The sequence below is a fragment of the Chelonoidis abingdonii genome, chromosome 2 (assembly GCF_003597395.2).
Source record: "Chelonoidis abingdonii isolate Lonesome George chromosome 2, CheloAbing_2.0, whole genome shotgun sequence".
Classification (NCBI taxonomy): Eukaryota; Metazoa; Chordata; order Testudines; family Testudinidae; genus Chelonoidis; species Chelonoidis abingdonii.
This window is the reverse complement of record NC_133770.1, coordinates 64,372,355-64,396,970: the sequence shown is the minus strand read 5'-3', so window position 1 is coordinate 64,396,970 and position 24,616 is coordinate 64,372,355. Positions and strand designations below refer to the sequence as shown.

Genomic DNA, 24,616 nt, shown 5'->3' with positions numbered 1-24,616 from the left:
AACATTTTTATGAATGCCCTGGAAGAAAACATAGTAATCGCTGATAAAGTTTGCAGATGACTCAAAAATTTGTGGAGTGGAAGATAATGAAAAGGACAGGTGATTGATGACAGAGCATTCTGGATCTCTTGGTAAGCTTGGCACAAGCAAATAATATGCATTTTAATGTAGCTAAATGTATAAACCCAGGGACAAAGAATTGAAGACATACTTTCAGAACTCTGTTGGGAAGCAGCAACTCTGAAAAAGATTTTGAGTCATAGTGGATAATCTGCTGAACATGAGCTCCCAGTGCGATGTGTGGCCAAAAAGGCGAATGTGATCCTTGGATGCATAAACAGAGGAATCTCGAGTACAAGGAGAGCAGTTATTTTACCTCTGTATTTGGCATTGTTGCAACCCCTTCTGAAATATTGTATCCAGTTCTAGGGTCTATAGTTGAAGAAGGATGTTGATAAATTGGAGAGGATTCAGAGAAGGGCCACGAGAATAGTTAAAGGATTAGAAAACATGCCTTACAGTGATAGACTTGAGGAACACAATTTATGTAGTGCAACAGAGTTAAGGAGAGACTTGGTTAGTCTATATAAGTACCTACATGGGGAACAAATATTTGATAATGGGCTCTTCAGTCTAGCAGAATATGGTGTAACATGCTCTAGTGGCTGGAATTTGAAGCTAGACAAATTCAGACTGGAAATAAGGCATACATTTATAAACAGCAAGAGTAAATTAACCACTGGAACAATTTACCAAGGGTTGTGTAGATTCTCCATCACTGATAACTTTTAAATCAAGATTGGATGTTTTTCTAAAAGATGTTCTCTAGGAATCGTTCGGGGGGGAAGTTCTATGGTCTGGGTTATACAGGAGGTCAGACTAGATTATCACAATGGTTCTTTCCGGCCTTAAAATCTATGAATAAGTAATTTTACTAGACATTTTATTTTTCTTAAATCCTAGTAAAAGTGAAACACAAACTGAAGTTAAACCCTTGGGTTTATGTTTTTAAAAATATTTACCAGAGACCCAGCGCGGGGAGTCGGAGTGTCCTATCAAACTCCAGCAGTCACTAAGGGATGGGGAGCGAGGAGCCCAGATTCCGTGGTGTGCAGTTGCGCAGTGCGTTGCTAAGTCAAAGTAAGAATAATGATGCAGTGGTTCCATTGATGTTACAGCTCCAGACTGGGGTGGGGGCAGAGACCCTCCCTCTCTCTCTTGGGACTTTTTCAGATCCAGCTTCCCAACGACTGCTGCAGTCATAGAAGCTGTACACAGCCACAGCTGCTGCTGCTTCTCCCTCCCATAGTGACAGCCCCCCACTATGCACTGAATGTGAGGCACCCCACCCTCCCCATACCCAAGAGGCTCCATGCTTTAAGGACAGACAGGAAGTGAAAGTGCACTCTGCCCACATTTATCTCCGTTGTCTTTGCTGTGTTGCTCCAGCCATATGCTTGAGCTACATACCTGAGACCACAGAGATTAAGTGGTTGTTGGTGGAGCATCTCATCCCCAGTTCCCTATTACGGCTTTGTTTCCTGGGAATTCATGCTCCTGACTGGGAGCGTGAGAGGGCACTTGGAGCGGGAGCCTCCTGGGGAGAACAGACAGGAAGCATGGGCGAAGGGACAGGGTTAGGGTAACCACCTTTTCAAAAGGCAAAAATGGGACACTTGATGCAGGAGCCCCGCCACACTCCATGGCCCTGCCCCCTGCCTCTCCTCTTCCCTGCTAAGGCCCTGCCCCCTGGTCAGACCAGAAGCCAGATCTTCCCAGGGAGCCTGGACTGCTGTGGGGAGTCCCAGACCCTCCACCTGCACTGAGTGGTGGGAGCTGGTTCCCAAGAGCAGCCCTTGGGGCATGCCTCCCAGGGCAGATGGAGACTCCGGGGCACCCCACAGCAGCCTGGGCTCCCTGGGCGGCTCTTACTACTGCCTGTCTCCGGGGCCTCGGAGGGAAGAGGAGGAGGGGCCTTGTGGTGAGGGGGACTAAAGCCCACCTCAGCTCCCTTCCCCCTGGGAAGAGGCTGGTGCTGCTCCTGAGCCTCGGGCAGGCACAAAGTGGCAGTGCAGGAAATCTGGGACAAATTCTGTTCCGGAGTCATTCAGCCCAGGACTTGAAATGTGCATTTCAGTTCTGTCCCACCCAATTAGGGATGGGTGGTCCCCCTGGATAGGATGCTGGACTGGGCCTTGAGAGACTGGGGGTGAGTTTCCGTGGAGATGAGCCTGCCTGTGACTTTGGGCAAGACGCTTAATGTGGCTGTTACCTCCACTGTCCATCTGTAAAATGGGGATAATACTTTCTGACCTCAAAAGGGTGCTGTGAGGATAAAATCCACTAATGATTGTGGGGTGCTCGGATACTGGGTGATGAGCCAGTACCTAGACAGTCAGTTCTGTATGTACTGTAGCTTTGGCACTACAGAAATGGGCAAACACAAAAGTCACGTGTGGAACCTCAGTGGATTGATTATTCCGAATGCATTCTTTCCACCTGGTATAATCCATAAGTCACTCTCTAATGCTTAAACAACAAGGAGTCCTTGTAGCACCTGAGAGATTAATACATTTATTTGGGCATAAGTTTTCTTGGGCTAGAACTCACTTCATCAGATGCATGGAGTAAAAAATACAGTAGCAGGTATAAATATACAGCACACAAAAAGATGGGAGTTGCCATATCAAGTGGGAGGTCAGTCTAACGAGACAATTCAGTTAAGAGGAAGATACCAAGAGAGGAAAAATCGCTTTTGTTGTGTAATGAGTGGCCCATTTCAAACAGTTTCAAGAAGGTATGAGTAACAGTAGGGGGAAATTTAAGTTTTGTAATGACCCACCATTCCCAGTCTTTATTCAGGCCTAATGCTTATTTTGCAATGTATCTTATGCCCAATCACACTGCATCTCTCTGAGCTGTAAATCAGGAAGGCAACAGGGCACTCTCTGGGTATGGCTACACTTATAGCTGTACAGCGCTGGGAGTTACAGCTGTCTTTGTACAGCTGTGTAGGGAAAGCGCTGCAGTGTGGCCACACTGACAACTACCAGCGCTGCAGTGTGGCCACATCTGCAGCCATTTGCATTCGCTGTTGGGCAGTGGTGCATTATGGGCAGACTATCCACAAGCACCTTCGCTCCCATTTTGGCGCCGTAGGTTGTTGGGAAGGACGGGAAGGGTGCGGGTCATTCCGCTTCCTGTCCCAATGCGTGATGGCATCGCTTCATCATCCCAGCAGTCACTTTTTTACCGTCCACCATTTGGCGCCATTGTGACTCTCCCAACAGTTTCTGTTTGCGCGTGATTTCTGTGAGAAATGGAGGCCCGAGCTGCTGAGGACTTTGCTAATGAGTGTTGCCAGCACATTCACATTTGGCAGTTGAAACTATTCCTTCAGCTCCAAGTGACAGTGGAGGAGTCCGACGATGATATCGAGTCGCCTGACAATGTATGACACTTAAATGCTTGTGCATTCACGGAAATGCTCAGCACCATGGAATTGCTGGCTTTTGGGCTCTAGGAAACAAGCACTGAGTGGTGGGATCACATCGTCATGGAAGTCTGGTGAAGACGTGGCTGCAGAACTTTCGGATGAGAAAGCCCATTTCATGACTGTGTGCTGAGCTCGCCCCCACCCTGCGGCGCAAGGACACAAGATTGAGAGCTGCCTTGCACAGGTGGAAAAGCGGGTGGCGGACTCCAGACCAGCTACCGATGGAGCGGGAACCATTTGGAGTGGGAAAGTCGACCATTGGAATCGTGTTGTTGCAAGTTTGCTGGGCCATATGCATCCTGCCAAGAAGAACTTGTGACTCTGGGAACGTGCAGGACATTTGGATAGCTTTGCACAAATGGCGTTTCCCTAAACTGTTGAGGGGCGATAGATGAGCGCATATTCCTATTCTGCACACTCCACCTAGCATCGAGTACGGTTAGCGGAAGGGGTATTTTCTCTATGGTTCTCCAGCGGCTTGTGAATCACATGGGCGTTTCATGACATTTACACAGGTGGCCTGGAAAGTGCATGATGCAGCAATCTTGTCGGACAGTGGCCTGTTCAGGAAGTGCAGGCCGGACTTTTTTTCCAGACGGGAAGATCACATGAGGGGACGTGAAATGCCATTGTGATCCTTGAGATCACGCTTACCGTAATCCTTGGCTCATGAAACCGTTACAGGGAGCTGACAGCAGCAGGAGCGGTTCAACTTACAGGCTGAGCTGGTGCCGATGATGAGTGGGCTTTGGCTTGTTAAAGGCACTGGCATCTCTGTATGGGGAAGCTAGACTGGGGAAAGCAGCATCCCTCGGTTATATCCACGTGCTGTACCCTCTATATATTTGTGAAGGAAGGGTTGAAAGATGCAGTCAGGCATGGACCTCGAGGTTCACAGCTGGAGGCTGAATTTGCACAGCAGGAGCAGCTACTAGAGAGCCCGCACAGGGCCAAGGATGAGGATGCTTGAGGGAGGGAATTGATGGCTGTAAAACCAAACGAGTAATGTTGGTGCCTGCCGGGAGTTAGTGCAGTGGTACAATGTTAGCTAGGAATCTGTTTTCTAAATGATTTGCAGTGCCTGTTTCTTCAGGGCATACGGTATCTTTGACTTTCTGCAATACTGAAACGCTTGTTTCGAAAGCCAAGAATTCATTTATTTGAAAGAAAATAACTTTTTGACAGCACACAACATTTTAGGAACCTAAAGGGCAGGGGTGGTGGGACTTTAGTCACAGATTTGAATATTCCTGTCTGAAGTGCTGTTCAATAACTGCTTGCACTTCAGGATGCGTATATTGCATTGGGTCGATGGGGTATGATGCAGAGAGGTAAGGGTCCTATTCTCAGGGTTGTGGTGAACGTTACAAGGTTTGGGCATATGGTGTGGTAAGGAAACCCTGGAAATGCTGGGAAGGGGGTTGGGCTGACATTGGGGCACAAGGGGAAAGTTACTTGGATGGGGGAGGGGACAGTGACGCATGGTAGTGTTCTGCCTGATGGCTACGAGCGCTGGAGAGAGTCCATTGGCGCGTCAGGATGCTTATCAGCTAGCTTTGTGCTTTCTTCCGGCCGCTGCGTTCTTCTGGCGGAGCCTGCTTTCCCCTTCCCCTCAGTCCTGCAGTTTTGTACTCTCTTGGCAGAGTGATCCATGAACTGCTTTCAGCATGTCTTCTTGCTTTTTCGTGCTTCCTTCTGAGGTTTTGTAGCTCTGAGCAGTGGAGATACGCAGTCGATAGTCAAGGACACTTTCGAAAAGCAAAAAGGCACTTAACAGAGGCTGCCATTGTTTATAATCTCACCCAGACAGTTATTCCCACACAGTGAAGGAGTTTACAGTCTTCACTTTAGCATACTTTTCCCATACCAAACAGAGCACACGTAACCCACAGGAGCCACAAAATGGTGAGTAAGGGGGACTGATTGCTTCAGGGATGTGCAGGGGTTTCTGTGCATTGGGGAAAGCAAACTGCTGCAGGGGGCATCTACACTGATCAGTCTCCCAACATTTTCCACAGGAGTTAATCCTGGAAGATATCTTGCTGCTTCGGATCACCTGGGAAGAGCGGGAGGGTCTTCTACAGCAATGCAGATTCCGCTCTGGCCCCTGTGCAGCTTGCCTGTGTGCAGCACCCCTCACAGCACAGTGGCGCAGACACATTAGCCTGACTGGGACAAGGACCACCGTGGCTCTCCCTATAACTTGCGCAAGCGCATTGCCCATGCTCTGGCTGAAACTTTTGAAGAGATTACCGAGGCCGATTACCGCAACGTGATAGACCACATCAGTGGGCTATTCCACATCTAGGCATGCATGCATGCAGCCCTACCCTCCCTCCCTCCTCTCCCGAAACATTTCCATCCCGAAAATAAAAGCCGCTTACCGGGAACCTGCTTCTCTGTTTGTCCTCCACCAAGTACCGGCTGCTGCGACTGGCTACCTTCCTCCTGGCTTGAGAAGAGCTCCTGGCTGCCTGCCTCCAGGGACTCTGGGGTGTCTCCCTCCACCTCAGTACCCTCACTCTCGGTTTCCTCCCCCTTCTCCTCCTCTCCTCCACCCTCCCTTCTGCTCTGAAGTGTCCATCTTGGTCATCGGATTGGCAATGGGGTCATCCCCAAGTATCGCGTCCAGCTCCTTGTAAAAATGGCAGATTGTGGGGGCAGCACCGGAGCGGCGGTTTCCTTCGCGCGCTTTGCAATAGGCACTCCGCAGCTCCTTTACTTTAACCCTGCACTGCACCGCATCCCGGTCATGGCCCCTTTCCAACATGGCCCTTGAGATCTGCCCATAGGTATTGTAATTCCTATGGCTGGAGCGCAGCTGTGACTGCACAGGTTCCTCACCCAAAACCTGATGAGATCCAGCAACTCGCCATTGCTCCATGCTGGGTCTCGTTTGGCACTTGGAGGCATGGTCACCTGGAAAGATTCTGATTGCACTCCACACCTGACTGAGCAAACAGGAAGGGGATTTTTAAAATTCCTGAGGCATTTAAAGGGCGGGTCATCTGAGGCCAGGGCAGTAGAGTGCGAACTGATGAGCAGAGTGGCTGAACAGGCAATCTGGGATACCTCCGGAGCAGCGCTGCATCACCAGCGCTGCAGTCGTTATTCCCCAGGCAGAGCAGGAGTACAGCCAGCGCTGCAGCCAGGGAGATACAGCACTGTATGTGCCTTGCAAGTGTGGATGGTGAGTAAGTTGCAGCGCTGTAAACCCACCACCAGCGCTGCAACTCTCCAGTGTAGCCATACCCTCCATTTGGGAGATGAGCAGCTATCTGGAGGGCAGACATTCTCTAAACATCTGGCTAGATCTTAGCAATGCTTTCCATTGGGAGGGCAGCTTGTGAGTGGAGGAAATATGTATTTTACAGAAAGTTTCTTGAAATGTCTGAAGCTCTTTAATAATATAGTTTATACATGACCCTTCAATTTTGTATGTGTTTTTTTTTTTTCAGGTTTTGCTTGTAAAGAGATCTGAGAATTCTTCCTAGTCAGTTAGCCATGAAGTGGTTGTTAAAGACTTTTTTTTGTTTAAAAGCGTATCATTTTGAATGTATGCTGTACACAGTTTAATGTCTTTGATATAGTCTCCATATGACTTCTAATACTTATTTTATTAGAGGAAATTGTGAGCTCAACCTACTTCCCTCTGTAATTAGTGTTCTCTTCTCAGATAGCTGTAAATGGATACTATAGGAAATGCTAAATTCTGGAAGAGGCAAAACTCCTGGGGAAGATTTACCAAATATGCCTCACAGAAGTGGTCCCTGTTTCCGCAATACAAATATACAGCAGTACTCACAACAACATTTTTCCTATATATAGTCTTTATTCAAATTAGTTGTGCTCACACCTGTATAAGCTTATTCTCAGTGATTTGTTTCCAAAAGGTGATTCAAAAGTCAATTTTGCTGTTGCATGCAATTTCCTGTAGTTGCTGTAGTCACAAGCTTTCAACTTCACTTTACTTTTGTGCTATTGTGGCTTTGAAGTTTTTTAAGCTAACAAAAATTATGCTCTCAAACTGAAAAGTTCAGGTTAGTGCAAATCCTTTAAAGCAATAACATTTCAAACCAGAGCTTTTTAATATCTATAGAAAATTGTACAGGAGCAAAAAAGTCAATATTTTTGCAACCATGGCGTTCTCACCCAGTTTACAGTTTTTGCCTTTGTGTGCCTAAAAGTCTCTGGATGCCTTAAACAAGACTTGTATGAAGTCAAAATTGACATGTAAATACACCCAAGCAAAAGATAAATCCAGTGCAGAAAATTTCCTCCCTTGCAATAAACCAGATTTGAAATTGACAAACAGTAGAAAGATACTAGAATGGTGCTGTGGCAGGTGTTCTTAGGGAGACATAGAATATCTAAATTGAAGTAATATTTTTGATCTGAAATATGCTCATGTATCTTTATACTATAAAACTAGAGCAGGTCAAAATTTCAGGTTGATGAAAAATGCTTTTTAAAATGGAAATTTGTATTTCTTGACATTTTAAAGTTTTTCACAAACTGAAAATCAAAAGCAATTTTTTTTTTTGTTTTCAAAACTTCCATGGAAAAAGTTAGATAAGCAACATTTGAGGTTTTTTAAAAAATTTTTGGGGGGAAATACTTAACATTTTCTAACCTGCTTTATATAGTGTTGAAAAGAGACTTGAGCTTTGCAAAACTGGATCAAAGCAGCATTCTGTCTAAACTCTTGTCCTGTGTCTGACACTGACCAATGTTAAATGCCGCCTCCCTAGGAAGGTGTTAAAATGTTCAATTGCATAGCACTATTAGGTGCTTTATTGGTAGTTTAGGTACACCTATGTCAATAATGCAGAAAATACACATTTCATCAGTCTCCAACCCCCTCCCCCCCCTCCCCCCGAATTTGCCACCTCCCGCACTTTGCACATTCTCTCACTAGGACAGCATAATTTGGGTAGTATGAGCAGCGCGTTTAGCAGTGGATCCTAATATTGTTACATATAATGTTGATACTATAGGGATAAGGTGGTGGGAGCAGTAAATAGAGTTTCCACTTGGATTCTATTTTTCCTCATGAGATCAGATGGATAGATGTGACTTTACAGTCATACTAATCCAGCAACCCAACTGTCAGGTGATATCGCCTTTACCTGGATATACTTATCAAAACTTGGAGAAAGAGGTTCTGGGAAAATTGCTTCACCTTTAAAATAAATAAATACATTTGTGGGTTGTTGTTTTTTAAAGTAGGGTCCTATCTGTGCTGCATTATTTTGTGGTGAGTTCTTCTTAATCCCAGATGGTAATCTGTTTGTGCACTGAATCATAGATATTGATAGCTGTAGGGGAAGGGGAATTAACTATAATGTAGCACACATCTGAGGCATTTAGTTGGACAGATCATATATTGCATAAACATGTATTTGACTGGGTTTGTTTTAAATTAGGTTCCTTTTACTTTAGATAAAGGGTAAATGGAAGCTGCCAATTTGGCTGTCTCTACATCTCTCGTTCATTTGCTTTTAAATATCAGTTTCTTAGACATTTTAATCTCCATGTTATCTGCGAAAATTTCAATTTGTATCAGCATAGTGTGGATTGGGTAACTACTTTTTTAAAAATATCTAAACTTACCTTTTTCTTGCTTCTAACTGTTTTGGTTTTCACCAAACCGCCATCCCAGATTGTGGTATCCAAACAAAGATATTCTGAAGAAGCTTCCATGCTGATTAATGAATTTTAACTTCCTAATTTTATTGTCCACACTGTGTCTAAGATGTGAATGCTTTTCTTAAAAAAACAACCATACAGCAACCTCAAACCCTGCTAAGGTTGGTGTTGTAAGACTACCACTCGTTATAATCTCTTTGAAGATATTGACTTTTTATATTACGGCTACTATTCGTTACTAAGGCTTTGTCTGCACGTAAGTTTTGCCCGTCCAGCAATGCTAGAAGAGTCCTCATAGCATAGTCTCAGTTATTGTGCCCAAAGCACTTATGTGCCACTATAACTTTGGCCACACTAGGCCTTTTGCAAAAGAGCTATGTTTTTTAAAAAAAATTCACACCCCTAACTGTCATTGCTGTGCCAGCAGAATGGAAGTGTAGACCTGGCTTTAGGGGCTGAAGTGTGTTTACCTTGAACCAGTCTCTCCCTCACCTGTTTGTTTTCCCGACCTCCGCTTTCCTCCCCAACCACCACGTCTTTCTCACCTCACCAACTTTCATTCTCAACTCCTTTTTTAAAGACACAGTACAAACAACTTCATTTTCCCCCTGATTGTTTTAAAAATCCCCTGGAATGTTTACCAAGTGTTGGGGAAGTTCCCTGGCTGCATTCTAACTCAGACTAGATGATCAAAATGATCCCTTCTGGCCCTTGGAATCCCTGCATCTATTATGTGCCTGCAAACCTTCTCCCCCACCTTCCCCCGCCCACAAAAAAAAAATCCGCACATGGTCATACTGTTTGGTCCTCATCCTCCTTTCATCTGTCCTGACCTCATTGTTTGCCATTTTGGTTGTGTTGTAAGCATGTTTGTTAACAAATTCATGAAAGACATTTGGACAAATTAATCTAATTGCTCTACGTGAGAAGAAAAGAATTCAGAAGTTAATGTTAGAATCCAGCTCATCAGTGGAAGAAATATGGTGTGGTTCTTTAATCCTCTTTTGCTTGCGGTCTTGACATCTTGAGACTGACGTGCTTTGCCGTACCACAATAAAAGGCCTAGAGCTAGAGCAATAAGAGTTGCGTGAAATACCCATGTTGCTCTGAAAGTGCACAGTCCTATGTTCAGCTGAACAGTTCAGTTAGTTAGAAGTAGAATCCCTTGAATGAATAAATTATGCAAAACCTGCATGGGAAACAAAATATTTGTAAATTGTAAATTTGAGTTACCCTGCTACTCAAGAGTGAAATTTTCTCGTTGAACAGCCTATAAAGCAGTTATGATTGGGGCTCAGTTGGTGTACGGTAACAGTATTTATAATGAAGTCAGAGTTGGCTTTAGAGTCTGATGAATGAAAGTCCACAGTATAAGGCTGCAGCTTTTTGTGAGGGAGACATCTGTGCTATAACAAGAGAGGGAGACCCTGTTTAGACAAATGCTGGAACTAGGGCTTTAGGAAAAGGAATGACTTTTTCTTTTAGCTTAGATTAAATATTTATACAAATGAACTTTTCTTTTCAGCTGCTCATCAGAATTGCGGCTGCACCACCAACTTGGCTTTGAATTTTGTTCTGATTGCCCAACAAGGCTGTACATGGAGAGAGTGTTGCAGAAGAGCCGCTTAAACAAAACATGTTTGTTTTACAGCAGAACTAGAGGCTTTGGGTTTTAGGGATGAAAATTAAGGGGGGAGGGAAAAGGTAAGGCAAAACAGAGTGGAAAGTAAATCTGGAAGAGGAAGGTTGGGAGTAGAAACTAGAGTTGATATAAAAACATATGGAGGGAAAACAGAACATAAAGATGAGCAAAAAGTACAAGAGTGGAGTGCATACACCAACAGCTGCTATTATTTTTTTTCTAATACAGTTAAATACAATTTGATTAGGTGTTAATCTCTCAGTGTCAATTATCCTTAATGCCTTGCTGTTTGAGACTTAAGATGGCTGGGAAAATCAAGGTTTATAATGAAGACAATGCTATCATGATGGCATATTTCTTTGACCCAACAAGATTACTACTGTTTTTCTGAAAGGATGTTGGATTTGCTTCCAGTCCTTTGAGGGAACTTCTTAAATCTGTTCGGTAAAGCAATTCTTCTGAGAAAAAGGGAACTCAAGTTACTTGTGTGTTAAAACCGTGACTAACTTTGTCCCTGTTTGTGGCAGCACAGAAGGGAAACAGGGAAGAGAATGAGTGGTGGTGAAGAGAGTGGGATGCTGAATGTGCAGGATGGATATCTTTATTAATCACAAAAGTGTGATGTGTCACAGATGTGACTTCTTAGAATGAATAAGAAGCTCCTGTTGTGTGGGTTGGTTTTTGTTCTGTTTTGTTTTTAGTGTTGTGTAGGCAACATTCTGAAAAAAAATGAAAGAGGAGTTTTTGGTTTTTCCCTGAAGAATTCAGAATCTTTAAAGATAGTAGTATCAGTTATGTGCTGTTAGAATGAAATAAACTAACTATAAATCTAAAGCATCATTTCCCCATCTCCTTCAGCGCTTTCCCTCCCCTCAAAAGCTGGTGGCATTTTCTGAATTGCAGTGTATATTTAAAAATCTTTGGGACAGGACACAAATTTAATACACACATATAACCAGTTTACAAAATATTGGAGAAATTTTATTCTGCAAAGCTGTACAGAACACTGGGAATTTCAGTCGTGTTCTTATAACACATGATTAAAATAAAAACAAAAAATCAAATGTAAGATACTGCAGTTTTGGACCTCGGTGAACTTGAGTTGGCTGATCATTACAGAATTTAATTGTAACTTTAAACATAAACTTGTGAAAAAACAGAATAGTTACATTATTTATACATGATATTATTTATACTTGATAGTCAGTGACACAGCAGTGGTGTTGATATAATGTAGAAATGAAATTGCGTTATCAGACAATGGACTGTCTAGTCTACTGTCCTATCACAAGAAAAACACTTATAGAGGCTTTTTGAAGCAAGGGTCTGCCTTGCTTTTGCACTGTGGACAGCACCTAGTACAGTGGGATACTGATGCTAATGGGTGCTCTGGATATTCCACTTATTTCTATTGTGGCAAGGTTATTGCATAAATTATTACCTATGGGAGACATTTTCTCTCTCTAATCCCGGACAGTGGGTGAGTAGCTGGTTTATGTCCTAAAGCAAGAAGTCAGAAAATCCCATGACTCTTGCACATGTACTCTAGTTAGTTTCCATATATATATTTTCCATATAAATGTCAGATCCCTTTTTTAACCCTCCTGAAGTCTTAGCGTCAGTGATACTTAGTAACAGCGTGTTTGTATTTTAAAAAAGTTAGTGTGAATCAGTTTTCAATTTTGGAATTTCAGATGGGTTTCAGAGAAGTCTCCAGTTTCTACAGGATTATCCCAAAAGGAGCTTGCTTAAATTAATTACACCGCCTAACAAATTTCTAGCTGAATGAAGGAAGAATTTAAACTTTTAAACTATTGTGTAATAGACCAAGTGCTGTCAGAAAACTGTTTTTAATGGTTCCTAAATGAAGTAGATCGGGAAAATACTGCTGTTCAGGGTTGTTCTTCATGACTGAATTTGGGGAACGATGTACTGACATTTATGTGTCTGACTAGAAAAGTTACATTTCAACTCTGCGTATATTTCCTATTTAATAAATGGCAGAGAAAGGAATAAACTGCAGTTCAGTTCAGAGTTGTTTTTTACATTGTACTGAATGTCTACAGTATATCAATAAATGTTTTTCTTGGTACACTTCTAATTTCTCATAGAAACATATCATGCTTTGAAGTCGTATTTGCTTTATTTTAAAGACCAATTATTTTGCATGTTTGTCTTAGTTGTGGTTGTTACAGATTTATAGGAATTGTGAGCTGTGCTGTTCTGATGCACATGGATTTTTTCTTCATACCAAATAGTTTTCCTCCCCTCATCAGTATTATGCTACATATTTAACTTTAAGTGAATATTTGTAGAGAAAATGGTGTATGTGACACCTCACAGGTTGCAGATTTAGTTTTTGTTGCTCCGTGTGAATTGCAAACTGCTTAGGCATTGCTTTAATACCTTAACAGGATTTATGACTTAATATAAAATGTTAAAATCTGTTGAACCATAATAACGTGATTGCCGTCTATACCAGTTACTGCTGAACAGTTGTTTCTATTATTCAACAAATTCTTAATGGGAAGAAAATTAAATTTTAAAACAATGTAGGTTTAGGAAAAGGTTAAAGGATTTTGATATGGAGGAAGATGGGGCGATAACAGAGACTTCTGACTTTACCAAGTATGTCTGAAAACTGGCTCTGTCTGGAATATTTTATATTTTCTCATCCTTTTCTAAAATTATGATGATATTTTTCCAGTATGGTTATGGAGAAAGTGATTGCTTAGACAAAGAGCTAATTGAGATTGTAGTTCTTCCCCTTAATCTTTCTCCATACTGATTTCTCCTCCTGCCCTTCTTCCAAAACACAAGGCCGCCACAACTTCTACATGGTTGTCAAGTGATTGCTGCTTCTGGGTCACCCAGGGCTTGTCTACATGGAGAATTTGACCAGAATAGCTTATTATTTTTGTCAATCCCCTCATGTAGATGAGAGCTCAGGATAAACCAAATATATGAGATTTCAAATGCAGATCTCGAAGTTGGGAGGGTTGGAAAAAAGGAACAAAAACTGCTTGCACCCTTGCATGAATATCCTCCATCCCCAAGCCCAAAGTGGGAAGTTCTCTTGAATATTATGCATTCTACAATTTACAAGTTCTAGTGTATAGTGTAATGACAAGTGGTGCCTTTTTGTCAAGAAATTTTGAAACTCAAATTTGCAACTTCTTTTCCCTTTGATAGGTGCTGGATAGTTTGTTAGCTCAATATGGAACAGTGGAGAACTGTGAGCAAGGTACACACGCTCTAAACTCAAATTGCTTTCAGATTTATAGAGGGTGAAGTGAGTGGGAAGTGAACTTAATTTTTTCTTCTGTTGCATTTTCCCCTCTAGTGAACACGGACACAGAGACTGCAGTAGTAAATGTAACATACGCCAATAAGGACCAGGCTAGACAGTAAGTATATTTTTGTTCACTTTGTTTTTATAGTTTAACTCATAAATCTGAGCTCAGCGTATCTTGATGTGAAGTAGTACAGATGCTCCCCGACTTACGCATTTGTTCCGTTCCAGAAAGCCTTGTGTAACTCAGATTTTGCGTAAGTCGGAAATATATACCCGTATGTTACGCAAAAAATTCCACAATTCGAAAATCCTATTTCTGGCTTATGGAACTTTTTCCGTAAGTGTGAATTTGTGTAAGTTAGGTCTTGCTTAACCCCGGGAGTGTCTGTACATATATTTTTGCTTCTGTTCAGTTGCACCTTAGGAAAGATTCTCCTCTTTACCTCATGTCAGTTGTACACCAACTTTCTCTCCTGCTTTTTCTAATATTTGAAATCCTGAAGACATGTGAATTCAGAATTGGGTAAAATTATTTACCACAAATCTCTCTCTTAGGAGCTGATCAAAACCCCACTGACTCCAATAAATACCCTCATTTTCTGTCAGTGGGCTTTGGATCAGGCTTGTAAAACATTGCTAAAAACTCTTAGTAAAGCTACAGGCCTGGTTTTGCCCTTGCATTTTCGTTACCTCCTGGGGGTGTGCCCTTTCTGGATTTTGCTAGTTTTGGTCAAAATCTCCTCTGAAGATTGAATGTTTTGTCAGTTGCAAAGTTGCTACTGCTTTTAAATAAACGTGTAACTTGAAATGATCTATTTGCCTTATTCTGATTATATGAATTATTCTGTCTTTTTTAACTTAGCATCCATTGCCTGTTGATTTATTTGCTTGTATCTATGTTTTTTGGCGTCTTTTAATCCAAAGCTATCATATTTTAATCTTCTTAAATTATTTTTTATAATTTCACTTACTGGATAGAAGATTGCCTTTGTATTTAAATTTTGTATAACTTTAGATATATTAATGTATGTATAATTTTGCTTTCCAAGATTGATGAGGGACTGTCTTTCTTGAGACATCTCAGATATTCCATCTTTGTATCTGGAGCACAGACAGGCATGCTCCTTCACTCTCCTCTCCTAACTGCAACAGTACAAAAAACGTACAGAAATTTTGGGCTCTTTTAACTTTGAAATTCCTGCCACCTTGTGGCTAACTATAAGCAGCAGCTGAGATGCACTCTTACTTCTTACGGTACATAGTGGTATAACATTTGCACCAACCCATAATTCAGTAATTCCATTTTGCTCCCCAGCATTTTTTTAATGTTTCTGCTAATTAATGCAATCTAAACGAATTTCACTTGTGGAACATGTGACATAAGCAGTTTTCCTTTAAGAGGAAGTGTATCAGGGATCCAGAGATTGAGTTGCTGTTTAATTTTCTTTTCCTTTGAAAACTTCCATGTTTTGGGAGTCCGTCTTGCCTTGAAATTCTGTCTTAATGATTTTGTAGTAAAATTTATGAATGTTTAACATCAAAAGAATAAAAGATATTGGAACCGCATTTAAACTTTGTCATGTGTCAGAACATGGCTTTGAGAATATTAGAACAAAATGTGTCTGAAAATACCCCATGGAATTGTGTAATCCATGCTTTGGATCTAGAAACTATGACATGACTTCTTGAATGTTTCATGTCTTTTTGCTAATCTTAGAGGTAGGTGCAACAACTGGCAACTGGCTTGCTGCTACTGTACTCCTGTATAGATTCCTTATTAAAATACAGTTTTTAAAGTTAATCACAAATAGATACGATAAGACAGACAGTCACTGGTCCATTGAGAACAAACTTTGTTATTCATGGGGAAAGGAAATCAAATAATTGAAAATAGCTCATTTGAGGCAGATGAACTAGAGGCAAATGTAAACTTTGGAGTAGGGATTGAAGTGAATATTGGATGGAACTTTTGAATAATGAAGGGTTGTGTGGAATTTGTAGTACACCGCTACCTTGATATAACGCCACTCGATTATAGCACAAATGTGGATATAACGTGGTAAAGCAGTGCTCCGGGGGGGTGGAGCTGAGCACTCTGGTCGATCAAAGCAAGTTCAATATAACACGGTTTCACCTATAATGCAGTAAGATTTTTTGGCTCCCAAGGAAAGCATTATATCGAGTTAGAGGTGTACACTCTAGCATAGCTGTCAGTACTTGTATTGGATAGAAACCTAATGAACAGATGGATGAAGAGAATGTGTTGTGGATGTTAAAATGTGGACTCACAGGTTACAAAGGGCTAATTATGGTTCCTGATAGAAAGTGTGGTTAGGCCTTTAACTATGGTTGGGTAGTTGGATATGAACTCTCATCTTTTAGAGGCCACAAACAGGAGAAGTAGCCAGGTGCATGTGTCTATATTTAAAAAGAAAAGCTCTGTGAGGCCTCTGTCATGAAAATTAACTGTTGCAAGGGTACACATGGCTTTTCTCTTTTATTGACTGATGTTGATTTTCAGTTGGCTGGATTTTGAGGCACAGCTGAAGTTTGCTACTTGAAACAGGTTCAAGTGGTAAGTAATGGCTATAAAATTAATGAGCTCTGATTTCACTAATATAGTGGTCAGTCTGAATACGAATGAGAACTGGGCTTTATGAAGCTGCTTATGACAATTGAACTCAACAGCTGATACTGGTTTCACATTTAGGATATGTTTAGGATTAATAAAGCTCTTAGATTGCAAACTACTTTGAGCCAGAGACCATGCCTTCATGTGTATTTGTATAGTGCTTCCAGCAGTGGGGCCTTGATCCTGACTGGGGCATCTAGGGGCTACTGCAATTCAACTAAATATAAAGCTAGCATTTAGTAGGGTTGGTTTACAAGCTGTGGCTAATAGTAACATATAAAGCTGGCCACATCTCAGCTGCAGCACCATTTTAAGCAATAGTTGAATTTATAGTGTATTTCCTTGTTGAAGTGTGTATTAGCAGAAATATATAACAGCATGTGTGTTGGTAATGCTAAAATACTGAAGACTCTCTGAAGACTGAGATGATATTGAACCTGTCTGCAGTTGTTTAGAATCTTTAAAAGCATTATTGTTTTGAAATAAAATGTCTTTGTTTTAGTTCAGAAACAAACTTCTAAGGCTGCCTTTTGTGTTCTCAAAATGTGGGGGAAATTGCCAAGTTAGTTTTCTTCAGGTTGTGATCAGACAGCTCAGACATGTATGCCTTGGTGTTCTTTGTATTTAACGTTGGCCTGTAGTCAGTGCTGGAAAAGGTTTGGTGCTTTTTTTCTGCCAGAAGAAAACTGTTTCAAGAAAGACAATGTTTTGAACTTTGAAAATAGTAGACTGAGTAAATGTAGGATATCAAATTCTGGATGGTACAAGAGTGGATAGGGCAGCTGTCAGGGGACTCATTCCTCCTTTGCTGTGAGCTGTTTGGGGTGGGCCATTGCTGTTCATTCCTAAAGGTGGTGTCATTTGGAGTCCCACAGCATTCCATCTAGTCTCCTATCTTGTTCCATGTTTATTTGGGGCCAATGGAACAGTTGATGAGGATGCATGAGTTGTCCCTCAGCTGTGTATCCAGCTCAGCCCTTTTAGCCAGTGCTGTTATCTGGGTGAGATGGGGGGACAGATGAGTTAGCGGGTGGAGATGATACTTGCCTTCTAAGGGAAGCAATCAAAAGACAAGCTGAGGATTCTATCTGGTTTCTGATGTCTAATCTCCACTGGCTGTTACAGTGTAGTAGCAGTGACCAGAAATAAGGGGTGGTCCCCGTCTCTCTCCTTCCCTCCCTCGCTCCTCCCCTCCCCCCAAGTCTTCATCTGACTAGAAAATTCTGACTGTTCCTTTAAGAGGCTGCAAGCCTAGCTACTGTGATTGCTGTGTTTGCCATCTCAAGACAGGAGTCCTGTAATGTATTCTACCTGGGGCTACACGTCTTAGATCAATCCAGATACTGATATAGAATACTGCAGCCCTCTTCAGCAGCATATCTCAGTGGGAACATATGAGCCCAGTGGTCTGTGACTTGCATTGTCGGCTTATTGATTTCAGGGTAGAGTTGAAGGGAATGATTTTGACCTACTGTTTAAGTCCCTAAGTGGCTTGGGACCTACCTTTTGAGAGAGTGTCTCTCCTTGTGCCATCTTGACAAACTCACAATCAACTTAGGTACTGGAGCCCATTTGTGTAATGGAAGAGCCTGTTGATTGTGAGGTCCCAAGCCACTTAGAAACTTATGCAGTAGGTCAAAATCATGCCCTTTGCTGTAAACTTCAAAACCCTTCTCATCATTTCCCTCCATGGTCTAAAATAACCCACATTTGTTGACCCCCAAGGCATGTTACGGAACCCATCTCTTTACCTGGGCTTTTGCAAGGGAGGGTCATTTTATGGGCGAATGTTTGGGGGTGAAGGGAGGGGAAGGAGTATTGTTTGGATCTGGTTTTATTGTGGTTGATTATTTTCTTCGGGTTGGGGATGAATACCTGCTGGCTCTGTTTTGAAACTGACTATATTTTAATTTTTGGCTACAGTGCTTAGACCTTAAGGATGTATGCCTTTTCAGATATAGATAACCTGATAAGTATTAGCATTTGAAAGCTGCACTTACGTATGTTTGTTTTATGAGACACATATATGCATTAGAATATGCTGTTATGACACTGGACAGTATATAGCACAAAGAAACCATACCTTTTTAAGGACAGGTACATATCTGAAACATTTTGTTATTGCATAAATTCTTGATCATGTATCAAATACTGTTGCAAAATGTGCTGCAAGGGGGCAGAACTAAGGTTGCTATAGGAACCAAACAGTGAAAATCCTGAGTTTTGTGAAATTATAGTCTGTTATATTTCTATTGTGGTTTTATGTTGTTTTTTAATGTTGAAAACTACTTATGAAAGAAATACTGGTATTTAAATGCAGAAGAATATAATTATGCAAAAGAAATGCTGCCATCCAAGACCTTCATGCAAATGTGTCCACTGGAAAAATTTTCTAGTATTGTAGACACAGATTGGGCTTCGGAGTGAAATACCTTCCCCGCATAATCTTTGGTGCCATCAGAACACCAGCAAATAACTGGTTAACCATAAGACGTGGAATCTTAAAGGGGAAGGTGTGGTGTTCAGCAGTTAAGAATATTGTTCAGCCTACCACAGCATGAGAGGGACAGAGCGACAGATACACTTGCCTTGGGAGCTGATGAGAAGACCATAACAAGACCTGCTGCTCTTGATTTGAAACCAAGAGCTTACATGAAAGCATGATATACCTAATATTTCTTTCATTCTAATGCAGGAAGCCATTTATTTCTGAGCGAGTTCACTGGTTTATGTGTAACAGGTTATGAACAATGGCCATTGCCCTCTTCTAAACATTCTGTTTTGGTACCAATCTCTCTGATTTAAAATACTTGTACTGTGAGCATCCTGTCCAGTTGATCACCTCTTCTCACTCTTGCAGTTGACTGACATAGAGTGGTGTTTGTTTTTTTTAACAGACTGAATTAAACAAGCTTTGGGGTGTCACCTCCTGGTGTTAACAGGTTCAGTGCTCTCCAACTCTTCTCTCTCTCAGCTTCTCCCCTTTATCTCCACCAAGCCACTGTTATTTTTTTCACATCTGGGGAGTAGATAGTTTGTAGGCCAGAGTTTGGCAGTACAAGTGGTGCCTCCTGATACAAGTTGTTCACCAACCTTCCATTAAACAAGTCTTTCATGTTAACTATGCAGAGTCTCATGAGATTTGAGCTAAGGGTGACTAAGTACCATTTGTCCTGTTGGATCACCTCATTTTTGCTCTATTGAGTTGGTGTTTTGAAATGGCACTGGTCACACAGGTGCCAGGAAGAGAGGTTCTCAGTGTATGCAGTCTCACTGTTGTCCACTCTGCAAATAGTGCTAGATATACGGGTTATAATAATATATGGAGATATACTTATCTTGTAGAACTGGAAGGGACCCTGAAAGGTCATTGAGTCCAGCCCCCTGCCTTCACTAGCAGGACCAAGAACAGGAAACATTTTCATCCATTAGATTTTCTTCTCCTCCTTTGACCCCTTCCATCTGCAAACATTATTATTTCCTATTTGCTTTGGCTGGAAGGCGCTTCTAGTGGGATTGAGATACCACTTATTTCTTCGTGCCATGCTGATACCATTGAGATCAACAAAGGTGCTGGAGTCCTCTTGTTGTAAATGAGTAGGAGCTTCTGAAGTGTGGTTTGCTTCCTCACCTGCTCCACTGAAGCCTGGATTAGTTAATCTTCTGGTCACACTGCAAGGGCCATCTTTCCTCCCAAGGATTTGAGGAGGAGGTGGTTGAAGAATACAGAGATATGATAGCTGTTGTGATTTAGTGTTTAAATTGTTGGGCAATTGGTTGGCTCTGAGAGGAGTAACTTTGTTACGGAAGGTGGGTTTAAAATGAACTTCAGTGGTTTGTTAGGTCATCCGGAGCATGGGAGGGTCACTTACTGTAGTTTTAATTAGTAAAAATAAGTAAATCTAATCCAATAGTACACTTTTTCCCACTCTAGTCCCTACTCATCTTTTACGTTTATTTCTTCTCCTCCCACCCCCTTTTCCAGTTCTCACTACTTTCTTTGTATTTAAGCAAGTACTGACTTAATGAAATCACAGCAATAAGTTCGGATCTATATAGTAATTAGAAAAATCCTGCTTATGTTGCACTGAAAACACGCAGGGCTGCGCAGTCGTTGCTGTGTCATGTACGGTGTGTATATATAGATGAGATGCAGGCACTAATATTTCCTTAAACATATGTAAGAAAGCTATGCGCTGGTTTGGTGTAGGGTTGCTTATAACAGTGCTGGGATTCTGCCATAAAGCTTTTTTCTTGAAGCAAAAGCAGCTTGAAGCATTTTGTTTGAGGGTTAGAAGGAGACAATTCGTGAACTTGGCAAACAAATGTAGGAAGGAATAAGATATTGGAGGGGATGGGCAGGACTCATCGATGGGCCTGCCACCACCTTTTAAAATGACTTATTTTCCACTCAGTCCCCTCTTCATCTTTTTATTAAGCACAAAATATATAAAAACATTAAGGTTGCAGAAGTTGGGAAATGTCAGAATTAAAGTTGCCCCTTGTGCATTATGATACAGTCTTCAATTCCATAATCACATGTTCCTTTTTTTGCAGGACACCTGCCTCATGCAATGCAGAGGATGGATGGTGGTCAATTAATGAGCAGCTAGTCAATGTGTGGCCTGTGCCTTATTTGCTGCGCACTATTCAAACCCCAGAATTACTGATTTCCTCATTGACTTTTCTTTGGCAGTCCTCACTATATAGCATACTGGTGCTTCACCAATATTAATTTATTTTCATAACGTCCTCTGAGGTCAGATAGGGATTTTCTAAGACAGAGAGAGATCAAGGTTAAAAATATATCCACTAATTTTGGGCACTCAGTCTGAGACTCCTAGGGCTCTCTGCATCTAGATCAAATGCTGCCTGCCCAGGAGGGAGGTCTTTAAGAGCACAGGAGAGAGGGTCTCCCTACTCTCGGTTCAGGGGCCTGGACCTGCCTGGCATGGCCGATAGCAACCCAAAACTGCAACTGGAGGGAAAGTCCTGCTCAGTCCCAGACTGGAACATGCTCAGACCTTGGCTACACTGGCGCTTTACAGCGCTGCAACTTTCTTGCTCAGGGGTGTGAAAAAACACCCCCCTGAGCGCAGCAAGTTACAGCACTGTAAAGCGCCAGTGTAAACAGTGCCCCAGTGCTGGGAGCGCGGCTCCCAGTGCTGTAAGCTAATCCCCATGGGGAGGTGGAGTACCTGCAGTGCTGGGAGAGCTCTCTCCCAGCGCTGGCGCTGTGACCACACTCGCACATCAAAGCGCTGCTGTGGGAGTGCTCCCGCGGCAGCGCTGTACAGCTACAAGTGTAGCCATACCCTCAGTGCAGTTGGAGTCTTTTGAGGAATTTAGCTGCTAAAATCCAATGCCTGGTCTATGCTTAAAAATGAGATCAACCTAGCTACGTGTCTCAGGGCTGTGAAAAGCTTAATGCCCTGAGCACTGTAGTTAAGTTGTCCTAGCGCATGGTATAAATGCACCTCAGCTGCAGAACAATTCTTCCATCGATCTAGTATTGCCTCTTGGAGAGATGAATTAACTATATAGATCAAAAACCCCTTCTGTCAGTGTAGGAAGCGTCAGCGGTTCTCAAACTTCATTGCATCACAATCCTCTTTTGACAACAAAAATTACTACATGACCCCTGGTGGGGGGTGGGGGGCTGAACCTGAGCCCGGCTGTCCAGGATGAAGCCCTCAGGCATCAGATTCAGCCCAGGGTAGTGGGGCTTCAGGCTTTTGCTTCAGCTCTGGGCTTCTGCAAGTCTAATGCTGGTCCTGGCAATCCCATTTAGATGGGGTCATGACCCACTTTAGGGTCCTGACCCGCTGTTTGAGCATCACTGAATCTACACTATGGCACTACGATGGCACAGTTGTAGTATGCATATGCCCCAAGTGTTTACTGCACGTATGTGAACCACAGTTTTCTTGGTCTTACAACCCTGCTCTAAAGAATGAGGGCACTAAAACTTTTTAAAGAAAAGGTTGCCAGAAATATGTAACATGGACATAATTATGTATTTTTCTGTAGCCTTGTTCTCAAACTGTTCTGGCTAAAGTCTTAAAATTTTTTCCAGGCTTATGTCTGCCTTGTGGGTGTAAAAATGAGCCTGAGGCAGATATGAGCATGGAAATCTTCACCCCAGATGGATAAAACTGAAAACAGGGTCTATAATGGAAAGTGTCAGAAAACCTTAATAATAGGCAGCACTACCAGCCCCACCTATGACATAGCAATAAACCTTCCCCACAAATATAACTTTTTTCCAAGCAAAGGTTAAGTTAGTGAACAGGTATTTACAGTACTGTGCATGTCACTCCGTTTTTTCCTAGATTCAGTATATCTCCTAGTTCATCCACATTGCTGACTTTTTCTGCTGTAAACTGTCATGACATTTAAATCCAAAAGAATCCTGCTCTCAGAAAGCTTTTCTATCATAGGGCAATCCTGCGCTATTTAACAATACCAATTTTTTAAAAGATCTTTCTTTTCCCTGGGAGTAACACTATAATGGAAAGAATATGGGGGGGGGGGGGCACTTTCTACCTATGTGCTATCTCTGAAATTCTTTTGACAGGCACCTTTGGTGGTTAGAGTTAGTGTGTTCCTCCCCTACTTTAATGGGAAAGGAATAACACTGTCATACTTTCCACACAAAGTTGGGTTTGTTTTTCATTGTCCAGGGTCTTTTCTGCACTGGGAAAGAACATTGCATTGATAACACATTAACACAAGGACAGTACTTGGTGTAGACAAGGGACGTTTCTATAGTACAAGCACTATAGCAGCACTGTGGTGTAAACACTTGATATAGCAACAGGAGGGGTTTTTCCATTGCTATAGCAAATACACCCTCTCAAAAGGCTAGCTAGTTTGACTGAAGAATTCTTTCATCAGTCTAGCAGTGTATGTGCTGGGGCTTAGGTCAGCTTAACTTTGGGTCTCAGGGGTGTGAATTTTTCACACCTCTGAGTGATATAGCTAGCTTGATCTATGTTTTATGAGTAGACCAGGTTGAGGACTGTTTATTTTAAAAATGTCAGCTGGTAGTGGCTGACTCGAGATGGACTAAACTGTTTTGTATTATGGGTAACTGGGAAATAAAATGGCGAATGAAATTCAACACTGATAAGTGCAAAGTAAGGGACATGGGAAAACATAATCCCAATGACATGCATATAATGGTTTCTAAATTGGCTGTTACTGCTCACAAAACAGATCTTGGGGTCACCATGGGTAGCTCTCTGAGAACTGCAGCTCGAAGTGCAGCAGCACTGGAAAAGGGTTAACAGTCTGTTGGGAACTATTAGGAAAAGGGTAGAAAATAAGTCTGAAAATGTCATAATGCCACTATATAAATCCATGGTGCACCCACGCCTTGAGTACTGTGTCCAGTTCTGGTTGTGTCATCTCAAAAAGGATATAGTAGAACTAGAAAAGGTTCAGAGGAGCGCAATAAAAATGATCCAGGGCATGGAATGGGCTCCTTACAAGGAGAGACTAAAAAGATTAGGGCTCTTCAGTTTAGGAAAGAACTGATTAAGGGATAATAGAGATCTATAAAATCATGAATGGTGTGGAAAAAGTGCATAGAGAAGTGTTGCTTACCCTTCCCCACAATACAAAAACCAGGGGTCACCTAAAGAAATTAATACACAGCAGATTTAAAACAAACAAGTACTTTTTCATGCAGTGCACAATTAACCTATGGAACTGGTAGCCATGGGATGTTGAGATGGGCAGAAGTATAACTGGGTTAAAAAAAAGTGGAGGATATGTTAATGACTATTAGCCAAGATGGTCAGGGATGCAACCCCATGCCCAGGGTGACCCTAAACTCTGACTGCTAGAAGCTGGGAGAGGAAGATGAGGTGAATCCCTCCAACTGCCCTGTTCTGGACA

At 42.1% G+C, this 24,616-nt stretch overlaps 1 protein-coding gene across 1 annotated transcript in view; it reads left to right on the top strand.

The window, feature by feature from the left end:
* IGF2BP3 (insulin like growth factor 2 mRNA binding protein 3) overlaps positions 1 to 24,616 on the top strand; it is a 174,656-nt gene that overhangs the window by 80,967 nt on the left and 69,073 nt on the right. The window contains exons 4-5 of the mRNA XM_032773880.2: positions 13,980 to 14,031; positions 14,131 to 14,194. Coding sequence (XP_032629771.1) covers positions 13,980 to 14,031; positions 14,131 to 14,194 — 116 coding nt within the window. The remainder of the gene's footprint in view (positions 1 to 13,979; positions 14,032 to 14,130; positions 14,195 to 24,616) is intronic.